Source organism: Lepidochelys olivacea, assembly GCF_965140295.1.
Source record: "Lepidochelys olivacea isolate rLepOli2 genome assembly, chromosome: 12".
Lineage (NCBI taxonomy): Eukaryota > Metazoa > Chordata > Testudines > Cheloniidae > Lepidochelys > Lepidochelys olivacea.
Genome location: NC_140422.1, coordinates 7,611,967 through 7,638,279, shown reverse-complemented (window position 1 = coordinate 7,638,279; position 26,313 = coordinate 7,611,967). Strand labels below are relative to the sequence as shown.

The 26,313-nt window shown below is 46.7% G+C and overlaps 1 protein-coding gene across 2 annotated transcripts in view; it reads left to right on the top strand.

Annotated features, from left to right (window-relative positions):
- The first annotated feature begins 2,044 nt into the window (after nt 1-2,044).
- The window catches only part of SLC12A3 (solute carrier family 12 member 3), a 36,523-nt gene continuing 12,254 nt past the window's right edge, over nt 2,045-26,313 (top strand). Inside the window, exons 1-18 of one of the 2 annotated variants that reach the window (XM_084644220.1) lie at nt 2,045-2,425; nt 4,932-5,078; nt 8,200-8,275; nt 8,884-8,979; nt 9,915-10,054; nt 10,986-11,096; nt 11,965-12,076; nt 14,265-14,395; nt 16,083-16,167; nt 16,989-17,143; nt 17,820-17,927; nt 18,975-19,098; nt 20,103-20,204; nt 20,894-21,049; nt 21,427-21,526; nt 22,011-22,122; nt 25,025-25,165; nt 25,787-25,893. In XM_084644220.1, coding sequence (XP_084500346.1) covers nt 2,123-2,425; nt 4,932-5,078; nt 8,200-8,275; nt 8,884-8,979; nt 9,915-10,054; nt 10,986-11,096; nt 11,965-12,076; nt 14,265-14,395; nt 16,083-16,167; nt 16,989-17,143; nt 17,820-17,927; nt 18,975-19,098; nt 20,103-20,204; nt 20,894-21,049; nt 21,427-21,526; nt 22,011-22,122; nt 25,025-25,165; nt 25,787-25,893 — 2,306 coding nt within the window. In that variant the 5' untranslated portion in view covers nt 2,045-2,122. The remainder of the gene's footprint in view (nt 2,426-4,931; nt 5,079-8,199; nt 8,276-8,883; nt 8,980-9,914; nt 10,055-10,985; nt 11,097-11,964; nt 12,077-14,264; nt 14,396-16,082; nt 16,168-16,988; nt 17,144-17,819; nt 17,928-18,974; nt 19,099-20,102; nt 20,205-20,893; nt 21,050-21,426; nt 21,527-22,010; nt 22,123-25,024; nt 25,166-25,786; nt 25,894-26,313) is intronic. The other variant, XM_084644221.1, reaches the window with a different exon arrangement.

The following is a 26,313-nucleotide window of genomic DNA, read 5'->3' as shown; positions in this document are numbered from 1 at the left end:
TTCCCTGTCACTGTTCAACTTTCAGTCTCTTGAGATGTTTATTTCACTAGCTCTCCAGTCACTGTAGAGTCCCCTAGGGTAGACATGATCTGGATTTATAATGCTAAAAAAAACCATTTTTTTTTTTTTGCACAGAACCACTTCAGGTTTTCTCTTTATATCATACAGAAGGAAAATGAGCACAAAGCCCACTTTATTTCCCTGTGCAGGCCGCCTTCAAATACCTTTCCTAGTGTTTTGCAGGCAACAGCAAAAAATTCTTTTTGGTAAAATGTTCTATTTTTACACCATGCCTGTTTGCCTGTTATGCCTGTTTGCCAAATCCAGCTATTTGCGCACCACGCGGAGATCCATATTCTGGGAATTGCTCCAGATTACACACTACACACACATATGTGTCCACTCATTACAAAAACACGACACCCCAGCTTCTGATGTGCCAATAAAATATACCCCCCACCCCGCCACCCTCCAATGGCCCTAGTATATGCACACAGGATCCTGGTGATGGCATGTGGATGAAGGATGTGCTCGTATACACAATGTTGGTCAGAGAGCTGCTTGATCACATGCAGTTCTGAAAAATCTGGCACTGTGCTCACTACAGGGAACATAACTGTCTCGTGACCTAAATGCCTAACTCTTGGGTACCTGCTATCCTTCTGAGAATGGCCCAATAGTTAGGGGACCAACCAGGGACTCAAGGAGAGCCGAGTCCAATTCCTGCTCTTCTGAGTGACCTCACCTTGGGCAAGTCATTTAGTCCTTCTGTGCCTCAGTTCTCCATCTGTAAAATGGGGGTGATAGCACTGCCCTACCTCACTGGGTTGCTGTGAGGACTGAAGATTGGTAGTTGCTTAGGCACTGGGTAATGGGAGCCAGAGGGAGATAAGTTCACAGCTTTGCCCTCAGGCACTGCACATGAGTGGAGAACGCTGTGTATAATAATCAGACAGATCAATCATGGGTGCTCCCACCCCCAGTGCTGAGATGAGAACTGCAATGCTACAGCCCTATGTCTCTGGACCCCAGCAGGCACAGAGTGCTGCTCTCCCGTGCCCCACGCATACAAAGAATCACAAGCAACTCTACCCCGCATCTCCAATTTCCCTCTGCTCAGACAAGAGCCTACAAGCGGCTGAGTGCCTCCTGTGAGGTACTGCGCACTCTGAGCTCCCGCTCAATCAATAGGAGTTGAAGGCACTCAGCACCTGGCCATGTGAGGTCTCTCATCTCATGTCAGCCTCCTCCCTGTTTCTTCCCACAGTCTTCCTGGTGTTGGCAGGAGAGCTTTCTTCTCTGCCTCGCCTGTCATCTGGAGCACTCTCCCTGTATCCCCCTCACATCTTCCTCTCTCCATGAGATCCCTGAGGGAGACATTTCTTTTCTCCCTGAGCCTTTGCTCAACTCCTCTCTCTCTCTCGTTTTATTTAACTCTACAATTTCCCTATTCCACACTGCAAAGACCTTTGGGATTCCTGGTGTGTAGAGAAGGTGCTGTCTAAACTAAAATTGCACTGTAAATAGCTGAATCTGACACAGTATGTTGCATGAAGTTACATGACATAACAGAGAGTCTAGATGGCTCCTGTTTGACAGGCTTAAACTCAGCAGCTCTACCTGAAAGCCTCTGAGCGACATGGGCAGTGACAAGAAAAACCCAAGGAAAGGCCGATATGCTTCCTCTGTAGCCATTTTACAGAGGCCGTTCAGGCTGGGGCAATATCCCCAAGAGAGATCTGTTTATGTTTATACCTAACAGCGGGAACAGAATGTACCTGGTTAGGCTGCAGGGGAAACATAACTCCACATTCTCCCACTGATCTGTCCTTGGGACTTAATCTCCAATCTGTTATCGCAGCCCCGATCAGGCACTGGGAGTCAGCGATTCGGGTAACAGGCATTTTGATACCCCCTCAGGCTATACTTTCCCACGACCAGCTCCGGGTGGTTCAAGCCAATTAGTTTTCCCCGTGAGTAATTGATTAAGTGGCGGCCAGTTGGTTTGTTCTGGTTTCGCTGTGTATAAAGTCTCCATACGCTCCTGTGTGTCGCCAATCACATCACAGCTCCCCATCACTTGACCAAGAGAGACCCAGGCAGAGAGAAGAGCAGGGATGAAATGGCCACAGAATTGCCAGCCACAGAATTAACTGACTTGGCCCATGCCAGTGGCAGGTTCACCATTAGCACCCTGATCAGCACCGAGGACAGCGGCAAACCTCACTATGGACCGCCTGCTGCTGCCCCCTGCGAGGCTCCCCATCCCAGCCACCTCACCCACAGAAGCACTTTCTACATGAGGACCTTTGGCTACAACACAGTGGATGTTGTGCCGACTTATGAACATTATGCCAACACGAAGGCGGTGGGCGAAACCAATAAAGTTAGGCCCACGCTGGCAGATCTACATTCTTTCTTGAAGGTAAGCGATGTAGCAGGACTGTCTCAAGCATCGATTTACTTGAGAAGTGCTGTAGTCTGTTTGTAGTGAATGCTCTTTCTGTACTTATCTCTGTCCCTGCAGAAGAAACATAGACTTTGAAATAAGCCTTCTGCAAACATGGCTTCATAGAAAGAGTCGCTGAATAACTGTGAACCATGGGTGGAAATCATGATCTGTTCTTAATCTAGTTACTAACCAACAACAAAGGTGAAATCTGATGCTTTAGGTCACTGCAAATGGTTCTCCAGCTCCATTGCGGACAACCAACAGCTTTGGAGTGCTGAGTGCCCTGTTTCCACCTGGAGAAAATGTTGGCTCTTGGGACTTAAATATCAAGCAGATGGATCAGCTCATGACTCCATCGGCTTGTGTCACTCTCCTGAGAGGGCAGAGGTAAATCACACTGGCATATAGGATGAACAATGAATATTGCTGTAAAATTCATATTCCCAGACATAAAACAAACCTGCGGTAGTATTGTAATCTAACTACCCTCATGCTCTGCAATATTTTCCCATTGATGTCGTTCTACTGCATATGAAGAGGAAGCCTGCCTGCTTTCCAATAATAACAAGGCCTTGCTTCCATCATGTCCACGTAGAGTGAAATCTGTCTCCAGCTTTGGAATCCGCCCCTTCCTTGGTCCAAAACATCCCATTTCTGATGCTCTTCAGAGCATATTTTCCCTCCAGGCATGGCAAGGAGCAGCTAGGGAAGAATTGTAATTGCCAGGATGGGGACTGGGAGGGTCACCTGCATTCGGATGTATTTTTAAGTTATGCCAAGGATGCCGAGAACATGTAGCTAGGTGCCCCCCTTTTTAGTATTTTTATAAACTCAAGTAAATAAAGAAAAGAAAAGGCCTGGTAGAGGACTTGCAAAACTCAGTTGCTTCCTAGCAAAGTCAGGTCTGAGCTCTTGGGCCATGCATCCGCCTCATAAATGGTGGTGTAGGGTTATGTTTCTGTGTCCCGTCCTTTTTCTGTCCTGGGGGATAGAAGGAATGCTGTTGAAGTCTCTCTGCACGGTTATGGTCATTTACCTTGACCTTGCGGCAAACAGAGGTATGCTTGTGGTTTTTTATTTTCAAGTGAAATTAGTGCTGCAGAAAGTTCCTGGCTTGATGGACCAAGTGACTCTCATCCTGTATTTATCCAGCAAACAGATTGACTTTGGGCAGGGCAAGTTTTCCCTAAATTGCTCCCACTATTGTACCCCTTACTTGGAGGGGGAAGAGGGCTCCATGGTCTGTAAAATCTCTGGCCTTAGGGGTATCTATCTGCATCCCAACCCAGAACCCCCTTCTCTGTTGCCAAAGCTCTTAAGAAAGTAGTCATGGAGGTTCAGTAATTTCAAACAAGGTGTTTCAAGTTCTTACTCCAACTATTGGGAAGGGGCATACCAGCATGACACAGACTCAAGCAGTAAAGACTGCAGGACTGTGTGACATGGCCTGTACGCATCCTATTGCGAGTCACTCTGTTGTTGTGGTCTATGTCACAGGCCTCCTCCATGAGGGGTCTTTTGCTATCTCAGCATTCCAGGGATGAGCTGAAGATGGACTCGTTTCTCTGCAGCCTGTAGTCAGCAAGCTCCTGGGGCTCATTGAAACCTGCCATCATCTTGCCCCCGTGCTCGGAGATATTTTTGTCCCTGCACTGCTGATGAAAGCTCCGTCTGAGGCATCGTGTGAACAGTGGTTTTCCCATGCGTCCCACCGCCTTTACTAAGGGCCGTGTTTTTAAAAGTATTTCAGCACCTAAAGATGCAAATAGCTGCTTATGGGGGATTTCAAAAGCACCTAGGCACCTAAATCCCTCTGAAAACGCTTGCATCTTTAAGCACCTAAATATCTTTAAAATCTGGTCTTTAGCTTCTGTTTCCCATCTATAAAATGGCGATAACCGTGCTTCCCAGCCTCCCAGGATTGTGTGAAGATGAATGCACTAAAGATTGTGAGGTCCTCAGATCCGATAGTGACGGGGGCCATGTCAGTCCTTAAGACAACAGATTGTGAAAATCTCACCCATAGTTCCTTATATTTTTACAGCACTGTGCAAATATTAACTAACTGTGAATCAAAAATCCCAAAGTCTCCACTCCCCAGATCTGCTACTACTGATCTGCTGATGGAAACCACTGTATACAAGCTAGGTATTATTGTTATTTGCAAGTTCTGATTTACAGTATTTTAAGAAGAAACAGGAATATGTCTCTACTTGTAGGGTGGTGGTGTTCGTTATTTATATGATGGTGGTGTGAACTGAAATTGGGGTCCCATTGTGCTCAGCGCTGTACAGACACCTAGTGAGAGACAGGTCTTGCCCGGACAAACCTTGTTAGCACAACGTTGCTGCTTACCTCTAGGATTAAAAATTTCAAACGGAGGGTTGAAAATTGACAAGGTCGAATATGGTCCCAGACATCTTCCTTTCTGTCCCACCTCTATGCCCTGTTGTGACTTGATTTCTCTCTGCTTTCTCAGTCGGACAATAGTCATCTCCACAATCCCGTGTACGAGCCCCAGAGAAGTAATGGCCTGAGTGATGAAACTACTGAGGAAGATGGTGGTGAGGGTGGGGAAAAGCCTCAAGGAGAGCCTGTCCGATTTGGATGGGTGAAAGGGGTGATGGTGAGTTGTTGTTTTTTTTTTTTTGCTGCCTACAGACCAGAAGGAAGTGTAATGGGAGAGCTCGGGTCCTATGCTGGCAACAATTCACGTACAGCCCGATCTCGCCACCTTCACTCTCCCCAATTTGTAGATCACTCCTACCTTGACTTCAATGGGACCATACAGAGGGTAATGGCTTGGGTTTGAAAGTCAGTGCAGAACTTTTCTTCTCCCTGGGTTCACTGTATAATCTAGCTTATTTTACTGTGACAAGTATGCAACCCTGATGTCTCATCTGCCAAGTATAACCCATTATATTAAGCCACATGATAGCAGGTGACGTTCAAACTCGACAAATGGCAGGTGATGTAGGTAGGGAGGAAGGATGGTCCAGGGGATCAGTCTAGGACTTTGGAGACCTTGGTTCAATTTTGTGTTCTGCTGAAGGCATTCTGTGTGTGTTACAGAGCCACCCTGTGCCTCAGTGTCTCCCCTGGGAAATGGAGATAATAGCACTTTACTTGCTGTGAGCTTAGGTACATTAAAGACCGTGAGATGCTCGAATACTAGGGTGATGTGGCAAATAGAAGACAGATTCAAAGGAAACATTTGAATAATTGTTGCACATTACTAGGTTCTAACCTGACTGCCTCCACTGGGTATCTTTGCAGCAAGCTCAGGGAAGTCGCTGCTCAAGGTGCCGAAAAAACAATCAAACAAATGGTTAGGAGGTGTAAGGAATGGGATGAGAAATCATACTGAAAATATGTTCATTTCATTATATGTCAATCTGATGCCCTCACCTAGAAGACTCCGTTCAGTTCCGATCACCCTATTTCAGGCAGCATACAACAGAAAGAATGGGGGGCAGGGTGCAAGACCGGTGATGAAATAATTTGGGGCATAAGAAGGGTTCCATATGAAGGGAGATATGAATTGGGAGTAATCTTGGAGATGAGACAGATAAGAGGGATGTGATACAAGTATACATAACAATGAATGGTCTAGAGAGGGTAGATCAGACATTTCTATTAACCTGCTCTAATAATTAAGGCTACATTTTAGTCATGAGTACTTTTTAGTAAAAGTCACGGACAGATCATGGGCAGTAAACAAAAATTCGCGGCCAGTGACCTGTCCATGACTTTTACTATATACCCCTAACTAAAACTTGCAGGGGTGGGGAGTTACTCTGGGGGTGGCCTGGGGGGCGCCCTGGATACTGGGGGGGTGCGAGTGCTGCGTGGGGGTGCAGCCTGGGGAAGTGCCGCGGGTACTCGGGGAAGGTGCAGCCTGGGGAAAGCGCCATGGGTGCTGTGGAGGGTGGGGCACAGCCTGGGGGGACGCCTCGGGTGCTGTGGAGGGTGAGGCCCAGGGGGGCACTGCGGGTGCTATGGGGGTGGGGTTGGCAGGGCTGGGGCAGGCTCCCTACCCAGCTCCTGGGTAGCGGGAACTCCAGCTCCTAGCTCCATGTGCTGCCTCCTCTCCGCCCCAAGCCCCCGTTCTGAAGCTCCCATTGGCTGGGAACTGCAGCCAATGGGAGTTGCGGGGGCGGTGCCTGTGGGCAGAGGCAGCTCATGGAACTAGGAGCTGAGGGAGGGGAGTTCCTGTCACCCTTCCGGGGAGCTCCCCCCAGGTAAGCACCACCCTGCACCTCAGTCCCCAGCCCTGATCTCCCCCCACCCAAACTCCTGCTGCAACTGGCCCAGGGGCTGCCCGAGCTTCTCAGGTGGCTCCCAGGCCAGCCGCATTGTACTGCTGCAGAAGTCATGGTGGTCACGGAATCCCTGATTTCCCTGACCTCCGTGACAAACACGGAGCCTTGCTAATAATACAAGAACAAAAGGGTCCTTCAATGAAATGGAGAAGTGACATATTCAAAAAACAATAAAAAGAAATGCTTTTTTTTTTACACAGAATGCACAATGGATCTGTGGAACTCATTGCCACAAGGTATCAGAGGTAGCATGTTCAGGTAGAGAGGAGGGATGGTCCTGTGCTGAAGGCATTAGCCTGGCCCCTGAGAGACTCAGGTTCAATCCTCTACTCCACCACAGACTTCCTGTGTGATTTTGAGGAAGTCAGGCTACATCTACACCTCAAGCTAGGAGTGTGATTCCCCTGCTTGTGTACATGTATTTGCGCTAGCTCTCCTCAAGCTCGCGTGAGCATAAATAGCAGTGCAGCTGCAGTGGCATGTATAGCAGAGGCAGTGAAGGCATGGACGAGCCATGCCGAGTAGAGCCCCACCAGCTTCACGTTCGTGGATTCTAAGGCCAGACGGGGCCATTGTGCTCATGTACTCTGAATTCCTGTATAACACAAGCCAAAGACCTTCTATAAAATAATTCCTAGAGCAGATCTTTTAGGAAAAAAAGCATCCAATCATGAGCAGGGAAGTCACACCCCTAGCTTGCAGTATAGATGTAGCCTCCATCTCTCTGTGCCTGTGTTCTCCAACTGTAATGGGGATAACAGCAAGAGGCCTGACCTACCTCAGAGTGGTGTTGTGAGAGTAAATATACTGAAAGGTTGTGACGTTCTCAGCTATGGCCATGGGGGTTATAGAAATACCTAACACAGATCACTGAGGCCGAGAGCTTAGCAGGATTCCGAAGAGGATGCAGTGTTGCCAAGCGGACGGAGCACTGGGCTAAGATTCATGAGACCTGGGCTCCATTCCCTGCTTTGTTGCTGGGAGGCTGTGAGCAAGTCGCTTCCCTGCCCTGTGCCTCAGTTTTCCCATCTGTAAAATGGGGGATGATGATCCTGACCTGCTTTGTAAAGCTCTTTGAGATCTACTGATGAAAAGTGCTAGATAAGAGCTAGACATAGACATGGATAACACGAACACCACAGAGTTGCAATAGGAAGGATTTAAAAACTTCTAGAAGGGAAATTAAGCCTCCTGCTTCAGGGCTTAAACCAGCCTCTGACTGATGAGGTTAGGAGGAAACCTTCCTGTGGGCTGGTCACTCCACTTCATGGGTCTCAAGTATTTGGCACTGGCCACTATTGCAGATAGGATATTGGACTTGAGGAGCCATGGGTCTGAGCTGGCTATTCCGCTGTTTCTCTATTCACGCGCACTGTCAGCTATGCAGACGATCACATGAGATTAATGTGGCTGTTTTCCTTCTAGATTCGATGCATGCTGAACATCTGGGGTGTGATTCTCTATCTGCGATTGCCCTGGATCACTGCACAGGCAGGGATTGGTAGGTGCAGCTCCATTCTCTAGAGTTGCTAGCAACAATTATATTTGAAATAATTTGTTTAGTTGTAAACCCTGACAGAGTGCTTGGCACTATTCAAGACACCATGAAAACAGTCCCTCCCTTCCCCAATATCCTTAGGCCCAATTCTAAATGGCATTCAGGGGTCACTGCGCCCCCCATTGCAAAGCCTACTGATTTAGGAGCCTAAATCTCATTTTCTAAAGTTATTTAGGCACTTAGGAGACCAAATCCCATTGACTGAGGGATTTAGTTCCTAAATCTTTTTTGAAAAGAAGACATAGGCTCCTAAATCTGTTAGTTGTTGCAACACTTAACTCAGCAATGCCTAAATACCTTTAAAAATCTGGGCTTTGGTGTCTATGGGACAGCAATGGAGAAGATGGGCTAGGGATATAGACAGGCAGATGCAATATAGAAATTGGGCTCAGAAGAGGACATGGGCCCTTATCGACATCCTGGAAGAAGTGGGTTGAGGGGAAGGGTGACTTTATGGATCAGTGTATGGGGCACCAAGGAAAAGAGTCAGAGATGGTGGTATTGCTTTCTTCACCAGGCAACAAAGTGAAAATAATTCCTCTTCTCTGCAGCGCTCACATGGCTGATTATCTTCATGTCTGTGACGGTGACGAGCATCACAGGCTTGTCCATCTCTGCCATCTCCACCAACGGCAAAGTGAAATCAGGTAGTGCTTGGCTCCCATTTTTCTTCTGAGGGCTGGCCCTGGTCTCTCCTGGGGGAGGAGAGGGGGAAGAGGTCCCAGCTGGCACCGATCTCTCTCGGCTGATCCCGGTTTCTCTGGTTGGAGGGGAAGGGGGACAGGTTCCAGGCAGTCCCTCTCACCTAAGGCTGGTCCCTGGATATGGGGAAGAAGTGATGATAGAAGCTGTCAGTGACTGGCTGGAGGGGAGATGGCTCCTCCTGAGCCTCTGGCCCCCAGGATCCCTGGACCCAGCTCCCTGCTTCCCAGAACTCTGGGCTGCCATCTCCTCAAGCTACCTCCTCCATCTCTTCTGCTTCTGGGCCCACTCTGGCAGGAGAGGGAGCGGCTCAGCAAGGACATTCACATGACTTGTAGAGGAGTCTATGGCTAAGGGGGGGCAGTCCTGGGTGAAACAGAAATATGAAATCTCTGACGTGTTAAAGAAAGGTTCAGTCTGGTTTTGTCTTATCAACACCTAGTTCCCTCATGCCGATTTCTCAAGGGTTTGCTCTTGTCTAGTTCTAAGTCACTGTTCCAATCTCCCTTCAAACTCTTCCTTCTCCTAGGAAGGGATTCTTTATAAGCACAAAATTAATGCTTTTTAATTAGAGATGGGCCTGTCCCAAAATTCCAGATCCAGACTTGCCTGAACTTTGATATTCAGACCCTGATAAATTGCCTTGTAAAATGTTGAGCATCTTATCCTATCTTCCTGTGTCATTGTCACTCATCGTGCATACAGTGCATGGATGTAGATAGGTGTCTGCCACACAGGCTTTTGTGGTCTACTTGTCATTAGTTTGTGCGGAGGACAAAGAGTCATTAAGGACATGTTGTTTGGGTCATGAATATCTGTGATCACCTCAGGTGCTGCATGTGAAGTATTTAAACAACGAAATGTTTCTGGCATGTGTTAGGTGGCACCTATTTCCTTATCTCAAGAAGCCTTGGTCCAGAGCTGGGTGGTTCCATCGGTCTCATATTTGCCTTTGCGAATGCCGTGGCGGTGGCCATGCACACGGTGGGCTTTGCGGAAACTGTGCGCGATCTGCTCCAGGTAAGGAATCCGAGTTGTTTCATGCCCCCCCCCCCGCCCCCGATTTAATCCGCAAGGACTTGTACCGTGTCAACATTTAAGTCCTTCTTAAAGGCCAACTTCTGCCATGCTGCCGACAGTGAATCTAGTTGTACAAAAAAATCTGTATTTGTTCTTTCTCTTTCCCCTCAACTTGTCTGTCATTAAACTTTTTGCTCTTGACATGCCATTGCATGTGCATTAATCATAAGCAAATTAATAATCAGTAGTTGATACATGAATGGTAATTAATCACTTATAGCCACTGATTAGTTATCAATACTCAAATCAATAACCAACAATTAATAATCAACAGCAATCAATAACCATGGAAATCATGCTAATTAGAGATGACAATGACCGAGTTGCTCTTCCATTCCACATGTTTGCCAGTTCAGGCTTGTTCCATACAGCCTGCTCCTGCCTGGTTTGAAATTGGAAATTTGTTTTTTTAACGATTCACATTTGTTTTAAATATCATTTTAAAGCTGTTTATTTAGGAAGTATAAATGACTTTACAGATCCATACCTCAAACACACCGAAAATTATATAGACCTATCCATTCACGCAGTGGTCTATGGAACTTAGGTAAGACACAGCCCTGGTATTGAAGAACTCACAGTCAGTAGGTCCATAATGTTTTAATGTAAAATAAAAGTCTAGAAAAGTGCCTGGCAGACCAGATTTAAGGTCACCGCCGACTGAAATGACTTAGCTGGTTGAATGTTGGTACAAAAGAATGATGGTTTTATAGGCCTCTTCATTCTCTATTGGTTTTTAATAAAAAGAGGAATTTAAAAGTACAGAAAGACATAAGGAAGTGAAGGAATCGGATGCGGTCTGTATGGTTAGGTTCAACTCTGCCATCAGCTTCCAGAACTGCAGACTGCTGACTTGGGCTTCCTTTCCCAGGAACATAACTCGCCCATTGTAGACCCCACAAATGACATCCGCATCATCGGGGTCATCACAGTGACAGTGCTACTTGGGATTTCCTTGGCTGGAATGGAATGGGAAGCAAAGGTAACGGTCTCAATTGTTAGGATGAATGTAGGAATTTCCATACCGCAACACATCCATGGTCCAGCTAGTTCAGTATCCGGCCTCCAACAGCAGCCAATGCCAGTTGCTTCAGGGAATAGGGGACCTATACCCTCCCTGCAATAATACACCTAATTGCAAGGTTCTTACCACCAGGAAAATTCTTTCTGATCCTTCCTGATGATTGGGTTTTGCCCTGCAGCATAAGCATTGTCAGCCTAGATATAGTTTTCTTCTGACTGTTGAAACTGCAGAATCTGTTCTCATTCATACGAATATCCAAATCTTTCTTGAATCTTATCACCACGTTTGCCTCAGTGTTGTCCTTTGTCTGGTTCATTTGTTCAGATGCTGCTATTGGCCTCCTTTAACTAGCCACAAAAGCCTGCTGGCCAAGAAACCTAGGGAGACAGACAAATACAGAAGACTGTGCAAGGCACATCTCAAGGGTCATGCTGCATCTTGTAACACAGGTCTAGCCAGAACTGATGCTTAGCTTAGCTTGTTAGACTGGATGAGAACCATCTGTCCCCAAGTTTAGGAGGGGCAGGAAGCATGGTACAGAGGAGAGGTTGGGGGAAGAGGTTGGGTCGCTCCTTTGCACCAACTAGCCTTAGGGTATAAGCAGCATTGCAGCTTGGGAGGAATGCACAGGTTACTTCCCCTGGCCTACTAGTCACAAGGGCAGAATGTTGCTTCAGGGGGGCCTGTTTGAAGATTCCCAGCTGGCAGATGGGTGAAACTTACTTAGGAGTTGCCCACCAGTACTTTTCACTCCACCCCTTTGTACAGCGTTTGCAGCAGGTACTCAGCCAGCAGATTGTTCAGCTGGATTCTTTTGGTCTCACAGGCACAGGTGCTGTTCTTCATCATCATCATGATTTCCTTCATAAATTACATAGTGGGGACGGTGATTCCAGCCTCCGAGGAGAAGCAGGCAAAAGGATTTTTCAGTTACCGAGGTAGGTTCCAGCGGTGGCTAGAGGCAGGAGTTTGGGGGGGACTCTTACTAATTCTCATGGATGGCTGGGAGAGCCGGCGTGAATGACTGAGGTTTGCAAGTAAGCAAACAAACAGTGAAAAGGGAAGACAAATGCATCCCCTAAAGGAAGAGGAAGGATGGTTCAGTGGTTAGGGAGGCAGCCTGGGACTGGGAAGACTCAGGTTCAAATTCTTGCTCGGGAGCAGACTTCCTGTGTGATCTCACGCAACTTGTCTCTGAGCCTCAGTTCCCCACCTGTACAGTGGGGATAATAGAACTTCCCTACCTCCCAGGGCGGGTGTGAGGCCAAAGCCATTACAAGATCGTGAGGCATTTGGGTACTAAGGTGGTGGGGGTCAGATATGCACATAAGCTGGCCAGAATGTATTTTCAGTCAGTTTACTGTGTCAACTGGAGTTTAGTTCTAATGGTTATGGTGGAATGGGAACAAAACCACAGTGAAGGTTGCACCAGAGTTTTCTATTCAGCAGGACTCTTAATTATGATAATGTGCTAACAAATATTCTCTGCTACATGTCACAAAACGAGGAAGTCTTGGTGCTCAGACATCTCACCATAATCGCCGCTGTTCCATTTCGGTGGAGAGGGCCAGGTTAATTTTGGTGGATTATATGGCTTTTGGATCATAGAATCATAGAAGATTAGGGTTGGAAGAGACCTCAGGAGGTCATCTAGTCCAACCCCTTGCTCAAAGCAGGACCATCTCCAACTAAATCATTCCGTCCAGGGCTTTGTTCTACTGCACCAGCATGATTATGGTTTATTTACAAATGTAGATGAATGCTCGAGTACAGTGCTGAACTGAACATTTCCATATGGTCACTTTGCTCTCAAGGTCCTGGCAGTTAGTCGAGAGTAGGGCAGCATGTAACAGAAATGTATCTCGGTCAGGTCTGTTATGTGCCTGCAAGGAAAATAGCCTCTCACGTTAAGCGCCCGCTCTGGCCTGCTTGTTCTGAGTAAGAGCGGTGTGGTAACGATTAAAGCTTCCAGGGAGACAATGACACTTTCCTGATTGTTCTGCTGAACGTTTGCAAGGTGCTGGAGGCCCATAAGGGTCTACATCCAGGGGCAGAGAGGTGAATGCTCCTGCCGTGTGTATGAGATGGACCCAGCCTGTGTGGCAGGGGACCCAGCCCAATACATGTTTCAGCCCGGGACTGTGCAAACCGCTTTGGACCCTCATTCTGAGTAAAGAACGGAAGACCATTGGGACTCTAGAGTTCTTGTGGGTGTCATTTACCCAGCATACAAGTACTGCATAAGCCTCATTTTCATAGGAGCTGAGCATCCACAGATCCCATTGATTTCACTCCTGGGGATAAAATATGCTGGCATTTGTCTTAATTACCATTTACTCTTTGATGTGAGAAGGATCAAAATGCATTGGCTGAATGTGGCTATTTATTGCCAGGGAAAAGGCTTATCACTGAGAGAGCTCGATGGATCAATGGATGAGACAGTCGTGATAATTAAGGCTGTGATGAAATGCTTCTCTTTTGTTTAGTGAGTTTCTCCATTCCTGCTGGAATCATTCTCATCCCCTGGAGCAAAATCTCCAGGCAGGCAGTGGCAGAATAATTTTTTATATCTAGAAGCATCTTTAATTTGGACTCCGCCCTGTCCACTTTAAGGCCCGACCCTATAACAGATTGAGGGGTAAAAATAGCAAACAAGAAATTAGCTCATGACGCATCCTTTCCCAGCCCTCCTTAGACTTTGTGTTGCCTGTGTAGACCTTCATTTCACAATCAGATTGGCATGGGCAGATCCATACACCTGTGCAGGAGCCCAGGCCCAGATTTGTAAAGGTATTTAGGCACTTTTGAAAAAGGAACATAACCCTCTAAATCACTTAGGCCTTGCTTTTAAAGATCTTTAAGAAACTGGACACGTGTGTAGGCAAACCCACTGATCTGCTTGCAAACACAGTCTTAGACTGTGAACTCTGATCTAACTTTATGACAAGAAAGCACATAGCATGTTTTAGGGTGCTGTATAAATAACAATGAAACACTGCAAGGTTGCCTCTCAAGAGCTGTTCGTCACTGCAGCTACTGTTTCAATCATTGCCTTTAAAATGAAAGAAACGAGATTAAAATGATCTAGTAGATTGGAATTGATAGAAAAATATTTTTCTTCTCCAGCTGATATTTTTGCTCAGAACTTTGTGCCAAATTGGCGCGGACCAGATGGCACCTTCTTTGGTTTGTTTTCCATTTTCTTTCCATCAGCAACTGGCATCTTGGCTGGAGCCAACATTTCAGGCGATTTGAAGGTAGGTTTTTACTACTCCTGGCCAATACAGCATCACAAGGGCAAGCATCCCAGGTTGTGTGCTATAGGTAGGAATGAGGTTGTGCTGATCAAGCTCTGTGTGTCAGAAATGGGCAAACTCCAGAGTCGGCAAAACTTCCTTGATTGGCTTTTGATTTGGTAAATCCAAGAGCAGGCATGGTTTGGATCCAGGTCCTGCTTTACTTGGATAATTTTTTGGTCTATCTCTGGCCAAAATATTTTTATTTTCAAAACATTTTATCCAAATTTTGAAAGAACAGTAAAAATAATTTTAAAAACACCCCAGATGTTTTATTCATTTTTTGAGCAGCGATGGAACTGGTTGACATTTTTAAAATTTTAACACAATTTCAAGAAATGTTTGAGGATATATATATATTTTTACTGCATTTCCAACTAGCTCTACTCAATCGGTTCTTGGGTCCTGATCCTGCGCCCATCATCCACAGAGAGGCCCAGTTACATTAGCACAGGGGTCCAATGCCCAAAGCCTCTTGCAGGATTGAGGCATTGGATTGCACAGTGATGGATGCGCTACAAGACTCTACATAGAATGGAATAGAATTAATATTGGGCTGCCTACATTTATTGTACAGACACGGTTGAACTGATTTGGATAAATCAGTTGCCCGTGCAATAAACTGAACTATTTTTGAGGTTAGAGAAAGTTTGGTAAGCTTCGTTTCTTCATTTCCACAGGTCTCTGCCCTTGCTGCCTGGGGCATGAGTGCCAAAATCATGTGAGGAAGACTGTTCTGCAGAAGTGTTGAGCTAGCCGCAGATTAGAAATGATTGGAAATCTCTCCAAAGGGCTTGGGCTCAGGAGATTCCCAGCTCATTTTGCATCCCAAACAAATGTCAGATAGTTTGGCTATAAGTATCCAAATTGAATCAGTTATAGATGGGCCCAGTGTGCTGATTTGGACTGGCATGCCGAATGCTCCGGAGTTTGGATCCATGGGTTTGGGTTGCATGATACATGGAATCCCAGCCCTTCTGAAAGAGGAGGTGCTTATTAAAGACGAGAGCAACAAACTATAGACACAAACAAACAGGCTTCTGCACAGCCCAACTTTGTCTTCTTTATTCACCAGGGATCACCCCCTCCTCCCTTGTAATGACATATTTATAAAGTTCAAGTTTATGGCCATTTCTGGCACCTTGGATCCTTACGAGGTTTGTCCAGCCCGACAGCTGTTTAGTTGATTTTATAGCTCCTATCTTGTACCCGAGGCTTTACCTTACTTTAAACCTTAGTTCCTCCTGTACCACTGACACATTGGGCAGTGCAGTTCCTCTATTGATCAGAGTCACTCGCTCGTTGTGATACTTCTTCCCAGATGAGGCCAGTGCATGCAATATCCTCTGTCACTGTCACTTTAAGTAGATTAAAACAACGTTCAGTACGACATGCTCTGAGATTTCCAACACGCCAGCCCATCAATCCCACTTCACCTTCAAACATCTAGCACCGAAAGAGGGCTTTACAGAGTGCCCAGCAGATTAAGAAATCCAGACTCTGGACAATGCAAGTATCAGGTTGAAAGCTGTCCTGTGGTTTTTGAGTATCTAGGAGTGTTTTCTCTTCTTTATGGCTACAAAAATGAAAGGTAATTTTGTGGTGCCTATGGAATGCTGCTGTGTAACTCTGTGGTTGCCTTGCTTAGGATCCAGCTGTAGCCATTCCCAAAGGCACTCTGATGGCTATATTGTGGACTACAATATCCTATCTGGCTATTTCTGCTACAATTGGTAAGTAACATGCATAGACTTAATCCATGGCAGTGGTGGGGAAGTGACAAATGATTAAATGTTCATGGTTAATTTAATGTGTGCTTTCATGTTCATTAGGGACAGGGCAATTCCCAGTTTATCAGGAATCCTGGGACACAGGGCACTTTGATTCAGTCTGGCTCAGATATCCATTCTGATTCTGGGCACCAGCAGGGGTGCAGAGTGGAGGGGCATTAAACAGTAAAAAGACAGACTAATAAAATTATAGTTTGATGATTTTTTTTTTAAATTTCATGATTTTTTGAGATCTGACTCAGGAATTTTGACCTCTTGAGATTGGCAACCTTGCAAGTGTCTCCAAAGAATTCAACCCAGGTTTGACACTGGGCCCAGTACGTACTATCCATGGTATGGAACCTTGGGAGCTTTAGTTAGCACTGGGTGGATGCCTATACAGGGTGGACATGTCTGATACAGCTGAAAGTTACTTTAAAAACAAAACTTAGTACAAGTTAATTCCAGGAGCAGCCAGGAACTTGGGACACTGGGCAAAATGAATGGGCAGTCTGTGATAGCCGCCATCTTAGTTGGGACATTGGAGATTGGAGGTCCCTGGTTCAGAGGGGAAAGCATAAGCTGTTACAGCTTGAGCTAAAGCTCTCTAGATGGGGACTGTGACAGACGTATCTCCTCTGTGGATCAGGCACAGAAGGGCACCTGTAACACACATTCAGTAGTGGGTTACAATTACACAGGGACCTTTGTTAAAGCACATCTGGGCATCATGCATCGTATTGGAAAAGACAGATGGGAAGTGAATGGGAGCTGTTCCCTCCTAGGTGCCTGTGTGGTACGAGATGCCTCTGGGAGCCTGAATGACTCCATTCCTTTTGGCTCTCCGGGCTGCGAAGGACTTGCTTGTGGCTATGGATGGAACTTCACGGAGTGTGCTCAGAAGCAGAGCTGTAACTATGGACTCAGCAATTATTACCAGGTACTGTCACTCTGGTGCTCTCAGCAGCATGGCTTAGAAGGCTGAAACAGGGTTGGTCACTTTGGCCTGGGGTGCGGAAAATCCTAAGATATCCATGGCTGGTGGTTCTCACCCCCTTCCCGCCCCCACCCCAGTTCCTTTGCTGTACTCCGTTAGGTCTGCATTAGCGCTGCTCAGAGCGGAAGTAGTAGTCACATCCCAATGCAGCCAGTAGCCACTGAGGGTGATAGGTCAGTTGCCTGAATTGCTGCTTTCTCTCTTTTAAAAAAGTAACTTGCCACAAATGAGGAAGGGATCCTATAGATAACGGGCTCTTTCCCTACGCCACCCTGATTCATTCCCAGAGCCTCCTGTGACATGAACGAGGTGGGGCCCTGTGGGGGAAAAATCGCATGTGACCGTGTAATTAAAGACTGTATTATAATGCATAAGCACTAGAGGGCTGAGTTAAGGTTGCACAGGCAGCCTGAATACTGGCACTTCCTACCTTTTGAGTGCTTGACTTTGCAATCTTAATAAGGTTCTTTTGACATAGGGTGTTTTGGGCTGTAATAAGCTGTGCTCTGAGGAGCTCTGAGTGGTGGCTGTCAGAGTCTGAGGCTTGCAGGGGAAGGAGCCCAGGCTGTTAGGCGCCGGTGATGCTGGAGTGATCTATCGCTTCCTGTTTTTTCTGTAGAGTATGAGCATGGTATCTGGATTTGCCCCCCTGATCACAGCTGGAATCTTCGGGGCCACCCTTTCTTCTGCTTTGGCCTGCCTGGTCTCAGCACCCAAAGTCTTCCAGGTGAGATGGTGGCAGGCTCAGGGGACCATGAAAACATCTGCAGCGTTGTCTTTCATGTATACAATAAACATGAGTCCACGGCAAGCTAGCAGGTCCCTGGCATTTCAGAGCCATAATTACAGGCTGAGTCTCCACCATGCGTAGGCACTGTGAGTTCTAGAACAAGCTGAATAACCACCGTAGTTGGGCCTCACAATGCATCACTGGTAGGGTGACCAGATAGCAACTGTGAAAAAACGGGACAGGGGGTGGGGGGTAATAGGCGCCTATATAAGAAAAAGTCCCAAAAAACGGGACTGTCCCGATAAAAATGGGACATCTGGTCACCCTAATCACCGGGAATTGCCAGCTTTCTGGACAGATTCTTTAATCTGATATTCTTGATGCCTCTGGGGTTTTTGCCTGGAGCTTTGTTCCAGCAGCTCCCATCATGCGGTGCGGCCCACGAGCTGGGGCTTATGCACATTGCTACTTTTTCATGCTGTCCCCTTGGCTTTGCTCCTACTTGGCTAATCCTAATGGGACAGATTCTGTCCTCAGTCACTCCCATGCAGCTTCTTCCCTTTCAGTGGGCTTGCAAGAGTATAAATGAGGCAGTATATGGCCCATTGCTTTTGTTCATTTTATGAATTAAGATAATTAAGGTGACATCTCCTGCCCTTTCCATAGTGCCATCCGTGGTGGCAATGCCCCATCAGCAGAGAATAAGTGTGCTAGGATTGTTACCACTGATATTGGGATGTTATTTATTATTTATTACTTATTTATTTAAGTTAGTTATTACAGTTAGCTTTTCCAAAGTGAAGGGGACCTGATAGCAGGAATGGGCAAACTGGTTCTAAAAATATATCAGCCCTGTAGGGTGGGGGCCAAATTCTGTTCTCACACTGTGTAAATCTGGAGTAAGTCCACTCAAGAATAAGGATATACACTGAGCCAGTGAAAGTGCTTGAAGCTGAACCCTGGTTCCATGGACCCTTGCTCTCAGCTCTAACCAATAGTCCGCAGTGCCTGTCAAGTCTAGATGACATCTCTTCCTCTCCACAGTGCCTGTGCAAGGACCAGCTCTACCCTCTGATCGACTTCTTTGGGAAGGGCTATGGGAAGAACAACGAGCCGATCAGGGGTTACATGCTGACCTACATCATAGCAGTGGGGTTCATTCTTATCGGTAAGTGCTTCAGATTTAATAGGCTGCCAGATCCAGTAGGTAGTTTTCTCTCCTTTTTTTCTACAGGCCGATTAATGATCAGTGTGGTGCCAGGTGGCTCTTTCTTTGTCAAACCAAATTCCTGCCTTTGTTAACTTCTTCCACCGTGGTATGAAGAATGGCTGCAGGTTTCCTACACACAGGAGGCCAGAATATAAAATTATATCCTACCAAAGGATGAGTGCAAGGTAGATTGGGAGAGCCTAATTCTACCCGCTCTTACACGCTTGGCTAGTCTGGAGTAGAGTTACTCCATATTTACACCCAGGTGAGGGGAGATCAGGCCCAGATGTTTCTTACCTTCATGGAACAAAATCTCAAATCTAAGAGAGTTCTGTCCTTCGCTCAGCAAGAAGATTCTGATGGCTACTTCTCCAGTTGCACTGAAACCTGACCAGCCAAGCCAGCACTGAGCGCAATTCCCTCCCAGGAGCAGGGAGCTCAGTAGGGCGTATGTTAAACCACTAAGACATGGCTGCTTTTTTAACTGAAGTTTGATCTCGATGGAAGGGGCTAATCCTTCCCCAGGTGCATTCTAATATTAGGGGGAAGAGTCCTTTCATAACAAATACACAGGAAAAGAGAGAGCTGGAATATCCAATGGCTCTTCAGTATCATAGAATCATAGAATACCAGGGTTGGAAGGGACCTCAGGAGGTCCTCTAGTCCAAACCCCTGCTCAAAGCAGGGCCAATCCCCAATTTTTGCCCCAGATCCCTAAATGGCCCCCTCAAGGATTGAATTCACAACCCTGGGTTTAGCAGGCCCATGCTCAAACCACTGAGCTATCCCTCCGCCCCTAAGATGTTGATAGACATCTTAGAAATCTCTACGATAGCTGGAACAATCAGCCAGGGCTCTCAGTTTCTTCTTGATTTTCACCTTTCTCCCATTCTCAGAGGTTAAGTTGGCCAGGGTGTAGCAAATGCACTAATGAGCTATCCCTCTCTTTCCCGTCCCTGTAGCGGAATTGAACACGATTGCCCCAATCATCTCCAACTTCTTCCTGTGCTCGTACGCACTCATCAATTTCAGCTGTTTCCACGCCTCCATCACCAACTCACCGGGTGAGTGATCGCTACACTGGTTCTCGATAGCTACACCCGTCTTGTTGGCTGGGAGGTAGTGTCAGGGGTCTCTGAGCTTTACAAGGCTGGAGGGTCACTCTCTGCATCAGGGTAAGGTGTGAGACCTAGCCCAAAAGTTTCATAGTAAGAAGCTCTTTGAGCTGAACAAGGCGATATGCTTGGAGGATCCATGGTGGTTAGGAGATGGGGAATATCTTCAATTCCATAAACAGAGCATCTCTGGGTGGGGGTGGTTGGGTACAGGTGTTTGCTCCTACTCTGAGAGATGTCAGGTTCTCTTTCCACCCCGCCTTTGTCTCCCAGTGTTACTAAGAAAGCATGAGCCACTGATACGGGCACTAGCCTAGGACTTGGGAGATGTGGGTTTACTTTCCTACTTTGCCACATACTTTCTGTGTGACCTTGGGCCAGTCGCTTAGCCTCCATGTGCCTTATCCGTACAGTGGGAGTAACCACCCTGCCTCCCAGGGGTGTGGTGAGGATAAACACGTTAAAGGTTGTGAGGCGCTCAGGTGTGGTGGTGATGGAGGCCAGATAAGTACCTAAGATAGATAGGGTGCCCCTGTTCTACTCTCTCTCCTCAGAGGCTGGAGGACCCCTCCCCCAGGTGTGAGGGAAGAATTTAGCCGTGTAAGTGATGAATGTATTTTTGTGTCATGTCCATGCAGGATGGAGACCATCCTTTAGGTATTACAGCAAGTGGGCTGCGCTCTTTGGTGCCATCATCTCTGTCGTGATCATGTTTCTGTTGACCTGGTGGGCAGCCCTGATAGCCATTGGCATCATTGTCTTCTTACTGGGATACGTGCTCTACAAAAAGCCTGGTGAGTAACTGGGGCTTCTTGTTCTTAAACAGACAGCGGCTCTAGTGAAAATGCCAGGCTGAGATATCGGAAGTCTATTGGTCTCGCAGCAGGGCAGCATCAGTGCAAGATTGCACCAAGCTCTCTTCTGCCAACAAGGCAGTCAGCTGGGAGAGAGGTTTCTATGACGCGGCCAAGCCTGCTATAGTAACTGAACCCAAACCCTCCCACATGCTTCACACGGGCAACTAAACAAACCAACGCATGCACAGCCAGGCTCTCTGGAGCAACCCTACAATAACAAAGCAGCCCATGCACGTGCCCAGCTCATTGCCAGCATCACTCCTATTTCTGTTTTTAAATGGTCTAATATGTTCCGAATGATTGTCCCCCTCCAGAAGTGAACTGGGGCTCATCTGTGCAGGCTGGTTCATACAACTTGGCCCTGAACTATTCCGTAGGACTCAACGAAGTCAACGAGCACATTAAGAACTACAGGCAAGTAATAGTGCTGTGTGGAGGATGACGGCAAGGGAACATGGCCCTCATCCCCAAACACAGAAAGGGCTCATGAATTGAATAAGTCCCCCATGTTCCCCTCAAAGGCATGACTAGTCAGCTGAACCCCAAAGGAGACTCAACTGAGTGTTAGTAACCTTGTTTAAATTTCTGCTCCTCTCTGCACCTCTGGGTTGCAGCCAGGGCCAGAAGGATGGAAGAGGAAGAGAGTTTTCACAGTCTTTTCAGCCCAGCTAGACACCAGAAGTCCTTGCAAGGAAGCCTGAGGTCTCCAGCCCAGTTGTGTACTTCCTGGAGGATCTGATAGTTTGGTAGTGAAGGACCCACGCATCCAAAAGATACTGCGTAGATTGGGTGGGTGCCAATAGCCATACAGGGGCATAGTGATCAAATTCCACCAGAAGATCTCAGCAGTGACTTTTTTGCTGTAAGTTACCAGCCATCTTTTCTTCTTCCTCTCTAGACCCCAGTGCCTGGTCTTAACAGGCCCTCCCAACTTCCGCCCAGCTCTGGTGGATTTTGTGGGCACTTTCACCAAAAACCTCAGCTTGATGATTTGTGGGAATGTGCTGGTAGTAAGTATTTTCGGTTCAGCTTCTCTCTACCACCTCCATAAGAGCAGCACGAGCAGCAGTGCAAGGTGGGGTAGGATGCAGGTATCTACACCAACCCTAATCTGGCATCTGTTCACTGCCAGTACAAAAGGAGTAAGCTGTGTGATATATTCCCTGGCAGGGCCCTGAAAAATAATATCCAGGGTTGTTAAATGCATGGGGATGACTCTTCCAGTCCTTATGTAGCCCATGCAAACTGCAGGTCTTTGTTTCCCTCTGGTGGTGGGGTCACCTACGAGGTTCATGAGGCTGATACTATCTCTAGCTAAGGAGCTGATGTGGTAGAGACTTATGTTTTCAGCTCTGAAGATCCTGGGTTCAAACCTCATTAACGGCCAAGGAGTTGGTTCAATTTGAGTTTTGCCAGAGAGAGGATTTCAGGATTTGATGCCCTGACTTTTGAGGAGTTGGCACATAGCAGAACCTTTGCGGGTTAGTAGTCTACCACCGCTGAGTGAATGAGCACCTATGCTGCCATACCCCTCTGTCACAATGAGCTTGCAAAGCCCTCAACATAGTGCATGAGAGCTGAAGATAAAGCATTCTTGGCTGAGGGGTTTACCTGTGGCACAAGCTTCCTAAGGAAATTAGAGTAGTCCAGAGTTGGGGCACCCTGAGGCCAAGATAAAGACGCTTTTCTTTGACAGAGCATAACAACCTGAAGATAAAAAACCAAAAATAATCTCCAAGCAAAGCCTCCTTTAACTAGGGAGAGGAACTCCATGAAGATCACTAGGAATCTCATCATGGAGATATCTGGGAGTCACTTAGATACTATGGTCTTCTTTTTTCGTCTGTCTTAAAAACAGTACTGTTAGATGTCCAAGTCTAGGTTAGTGATCCAATGGATTGGTTCAGGTGATGCGGAGTGGATGGCAGAGAGCTCATGGGGATACGATGGTTTGGGATGTTGATTGAGGAGGCGTTCTGTAGTTTGATGTCCATTTCTGAAGTCACAGATAGGGTTGTGTTTCAAAGTCCCCATTTATGGAAAAGGCAGGTACATCTGTCATGTGTTGTGGGATGCAGCTAAAAGTCGACCATATTTTCTATGGGAATAAAAAGCCATGGGGGTTCTTTGGTTGGGTCCTTGATGAGGTGTTTGACTGGGATGTTGGCATCCTTCCACCTTGCTCACTGTGGTGATGGATTGTATAGAAGACTTGGAGGTAGATAGACAAACCCAATTCTTTATCATGTACCTATGATTTAAAAATATATTTTTAGGCACTGTTAAATGACAAAAAAAAAAAAAAAAGTAAACTCATGTCTGTTGGAAAGATCCCAGGCAATTAAGCAATATTTGTGACCGGCTACAACGTTGTCATGGGCTAATGGCCTCCTGCTGCAGATGAATTGTCAATGTGAAGATCAGGCATTGCTTTTGAAAGGGGACATTGATCATAGGACAACATTCTGTCCCAGTGACTTCATTTCTTCCAGACCAAATGGCTGATGTAGATGTATTCATTTTTGCCTGAGGTGTAGCAGACTGACAGTTGCTCGCACAGAGCCTGATCAACAGGAGCATAATCAGTACATTGTATTACTAAAGATAATCTTGCAGTAAAGGCACCAAGATGAGGCTCTGTGGTCAATTTCTGGCTGTGTGCGACCTTGGGCAAACCACTGAGGCTAGGATTTTCAAAGCTAGATTGGTACATGAATATGGATCTGTGTACATAAAAGTCCTTCTTTAAAAGCAACCAATGAAACCTGCATTCCAGGCAATATCATGAAGGCTTTTCACAGATTTTACCAGGTCCTGTGCCACATAAAACTTCATTGACATCAGTGAGATTTTGGCAAAGGCAGGACTGAATTCTGGTATCATTTAAAGTCCACAGAAGTTTTGCCAGAGATCTCAGTGGGAGACAGAATCAGGACCTGGATCAGGACTTCAGGATTTGGCCCTATAAGATTGTCTTCAGCTTCCAATTATTTTCAACCTTATTTTACACAGACACAGTGAGCCCTGTGGAGCCACTATTAATGTAATGTGTGTGTGGGATGGGGAACATGTATTCCAAATCACACTGCAGTGTGATGAGGATTAATCGAACTTCTGCCTAATGATGGCTTGGAAAAAGTACAGAGAAGGGCAACAAAAACGACTAAGAGGATGGAACAGCTTCCCTATGAGGAGAGATTAATAAGACTGGGACTGTTCAGCTTGGAAAAGAGACAACTAAAGGGGGATATGATAGCGGTCTATAAAATCATGACTGGTGTGGAGAAGGTGAGTAAGAACCACTTAACACAAGAACCAGAGATCACCCAGTGAAATGAATAGGCAGCTGGTTTAAAACAAACACAAGGAAGTATTTCTTCACACAATCCACAGTCACCCTGGGGAACTCAATGCCAGGGGATGTGGTGAAGGCCAAAAGTATAACTGGGTTCAAAAAAGAATTAGATAAGTTCATGGAGGATAGGTCCATCAATAGCTATTAGCCAAGATGGACAGGGATGCAAGCCCATGCTCTGGATGTCCCTAGACCTCTGACTGCCAGAAGCTGGGACTGGATGGCAGGGTATGGATCACTTGATAGATTGCCCTATTATTTTCATTTCCTCTGAAGCATCTGGCACCGGCCACTGTCAGAAGACAGGATACTGGGCTAGATGGACCATTGGTCTGATCTAGTATGGCTGTTCTTATGTCATCCCACATTTCCAGGGGCTAAGTCTGGATCTCATATATGATTCAGGAGACTGCAGGACATTAAGCTGTTTGGTGCAAAGTAAAGCATATTATTTTATGGGGATAAACTTAAAACCACCAGCTAAAAATGGTTTGCATGTCGCAAACACACCGAGCCTTAATGCTACTGTTGTGTCCTTTCCTCCCACTCAATAACAGGGACCATGCAAGCAGAAGATGCCAGAATCCAGGCTCACCTCCAATGGCCATACAAAGTGGCTGACCAAGAGAAAGATCAAAGCTTTCTATACGGACGTGGTAGCTGATGACTTGAGAAGCGGAGCCCAAACACTTATGCAGGTAAAGCCCTAAACTGGATATGAATTATGAAGGAACTGCAGTCCCCTGCTGTAAATCTTGCATCAAGGAATTCTTCAATGTTTCTTACAAGGGGCCTTCAACCTTTTCACTGAGAAGAGGTCAGTATTGTTGGGGCCAGCATGATTTGCTAAGGGATGGATTATGACTTGGCGTTCATGCCCGTCCAAGGGACTAGAGGGGAGTAAAAACTCTTCTGGTGGTCCTTCATGGGTTAGCCAGCACTCTTCATTCCATCTCTGGAGCAGGTGGGTGGGGAATGAGTGGACCCTTAGCTCAACCCCCCACTCACTGGCCAATGTTATAATTTGCTGTTGACCTATTCCAATGGCATATTATCCTTGTCCCCCATGGAGCAAGGAGGAGGAGTTAAGATTTAGAGGGGTGTCTCTGAGACACAGTGCTCCTGGGACTGCTCCTGGCATAGTGCAGTTTACACACTACTCCTTGCTCAGAACTGGGCCTAGAGGGCACCATCTAGTGGCTCCTGCGTCATAGGACTCTGTGCATGTGATGATACCTTCAGATGAAATAAATGCATGTGTGTATGGCAGGGATGTATATATAGTCCTATTAACACTGGAAAAATATCTATTAACCAAGGCATCCGGTCTTGGGAAGATGAAACCCAATATCCTGGTGATCGGGTACAAGAAGAACTGGCAGACAGCTCACCCTAGGACGGTGGAGGAGTACACTGGAATCCTGCAGTAAGTTGGGAGGCTGGTTGATGATAGTGTTGCCTGCTTTGTTTGCTCCCAGTTGAACAGTAGGGAGTTCTGGGTGAACTGGAGGACACTCAGGAAGGAATATGGTGGTGTATAACTAGTCCGCTTTCATGGCTATCCATCTTCATGAATGCACTGCAAAGTTTGACACCAGCAACCTCCATTGGCTCCCAGTTTAGCCTCTGGAAACTTAGCAAGGCTGTTGCAGCCACTGGTCAGCAAGATGATTGGTGGGTGTTGGTGGGTGTTCAGGGCTACTACCAGTCTCTCACTGCAGTGGGGAAGGATGGGCTTGAGGCTAAAGCAGGGGACTTGGGAGTCAGAAGGTCGGGATGGAGGTCTAATTCCTAGCTTCCTGTGTGACCTCTGGGAAGTCACTCAGTCTCTCTGTGCCCCAGCTTC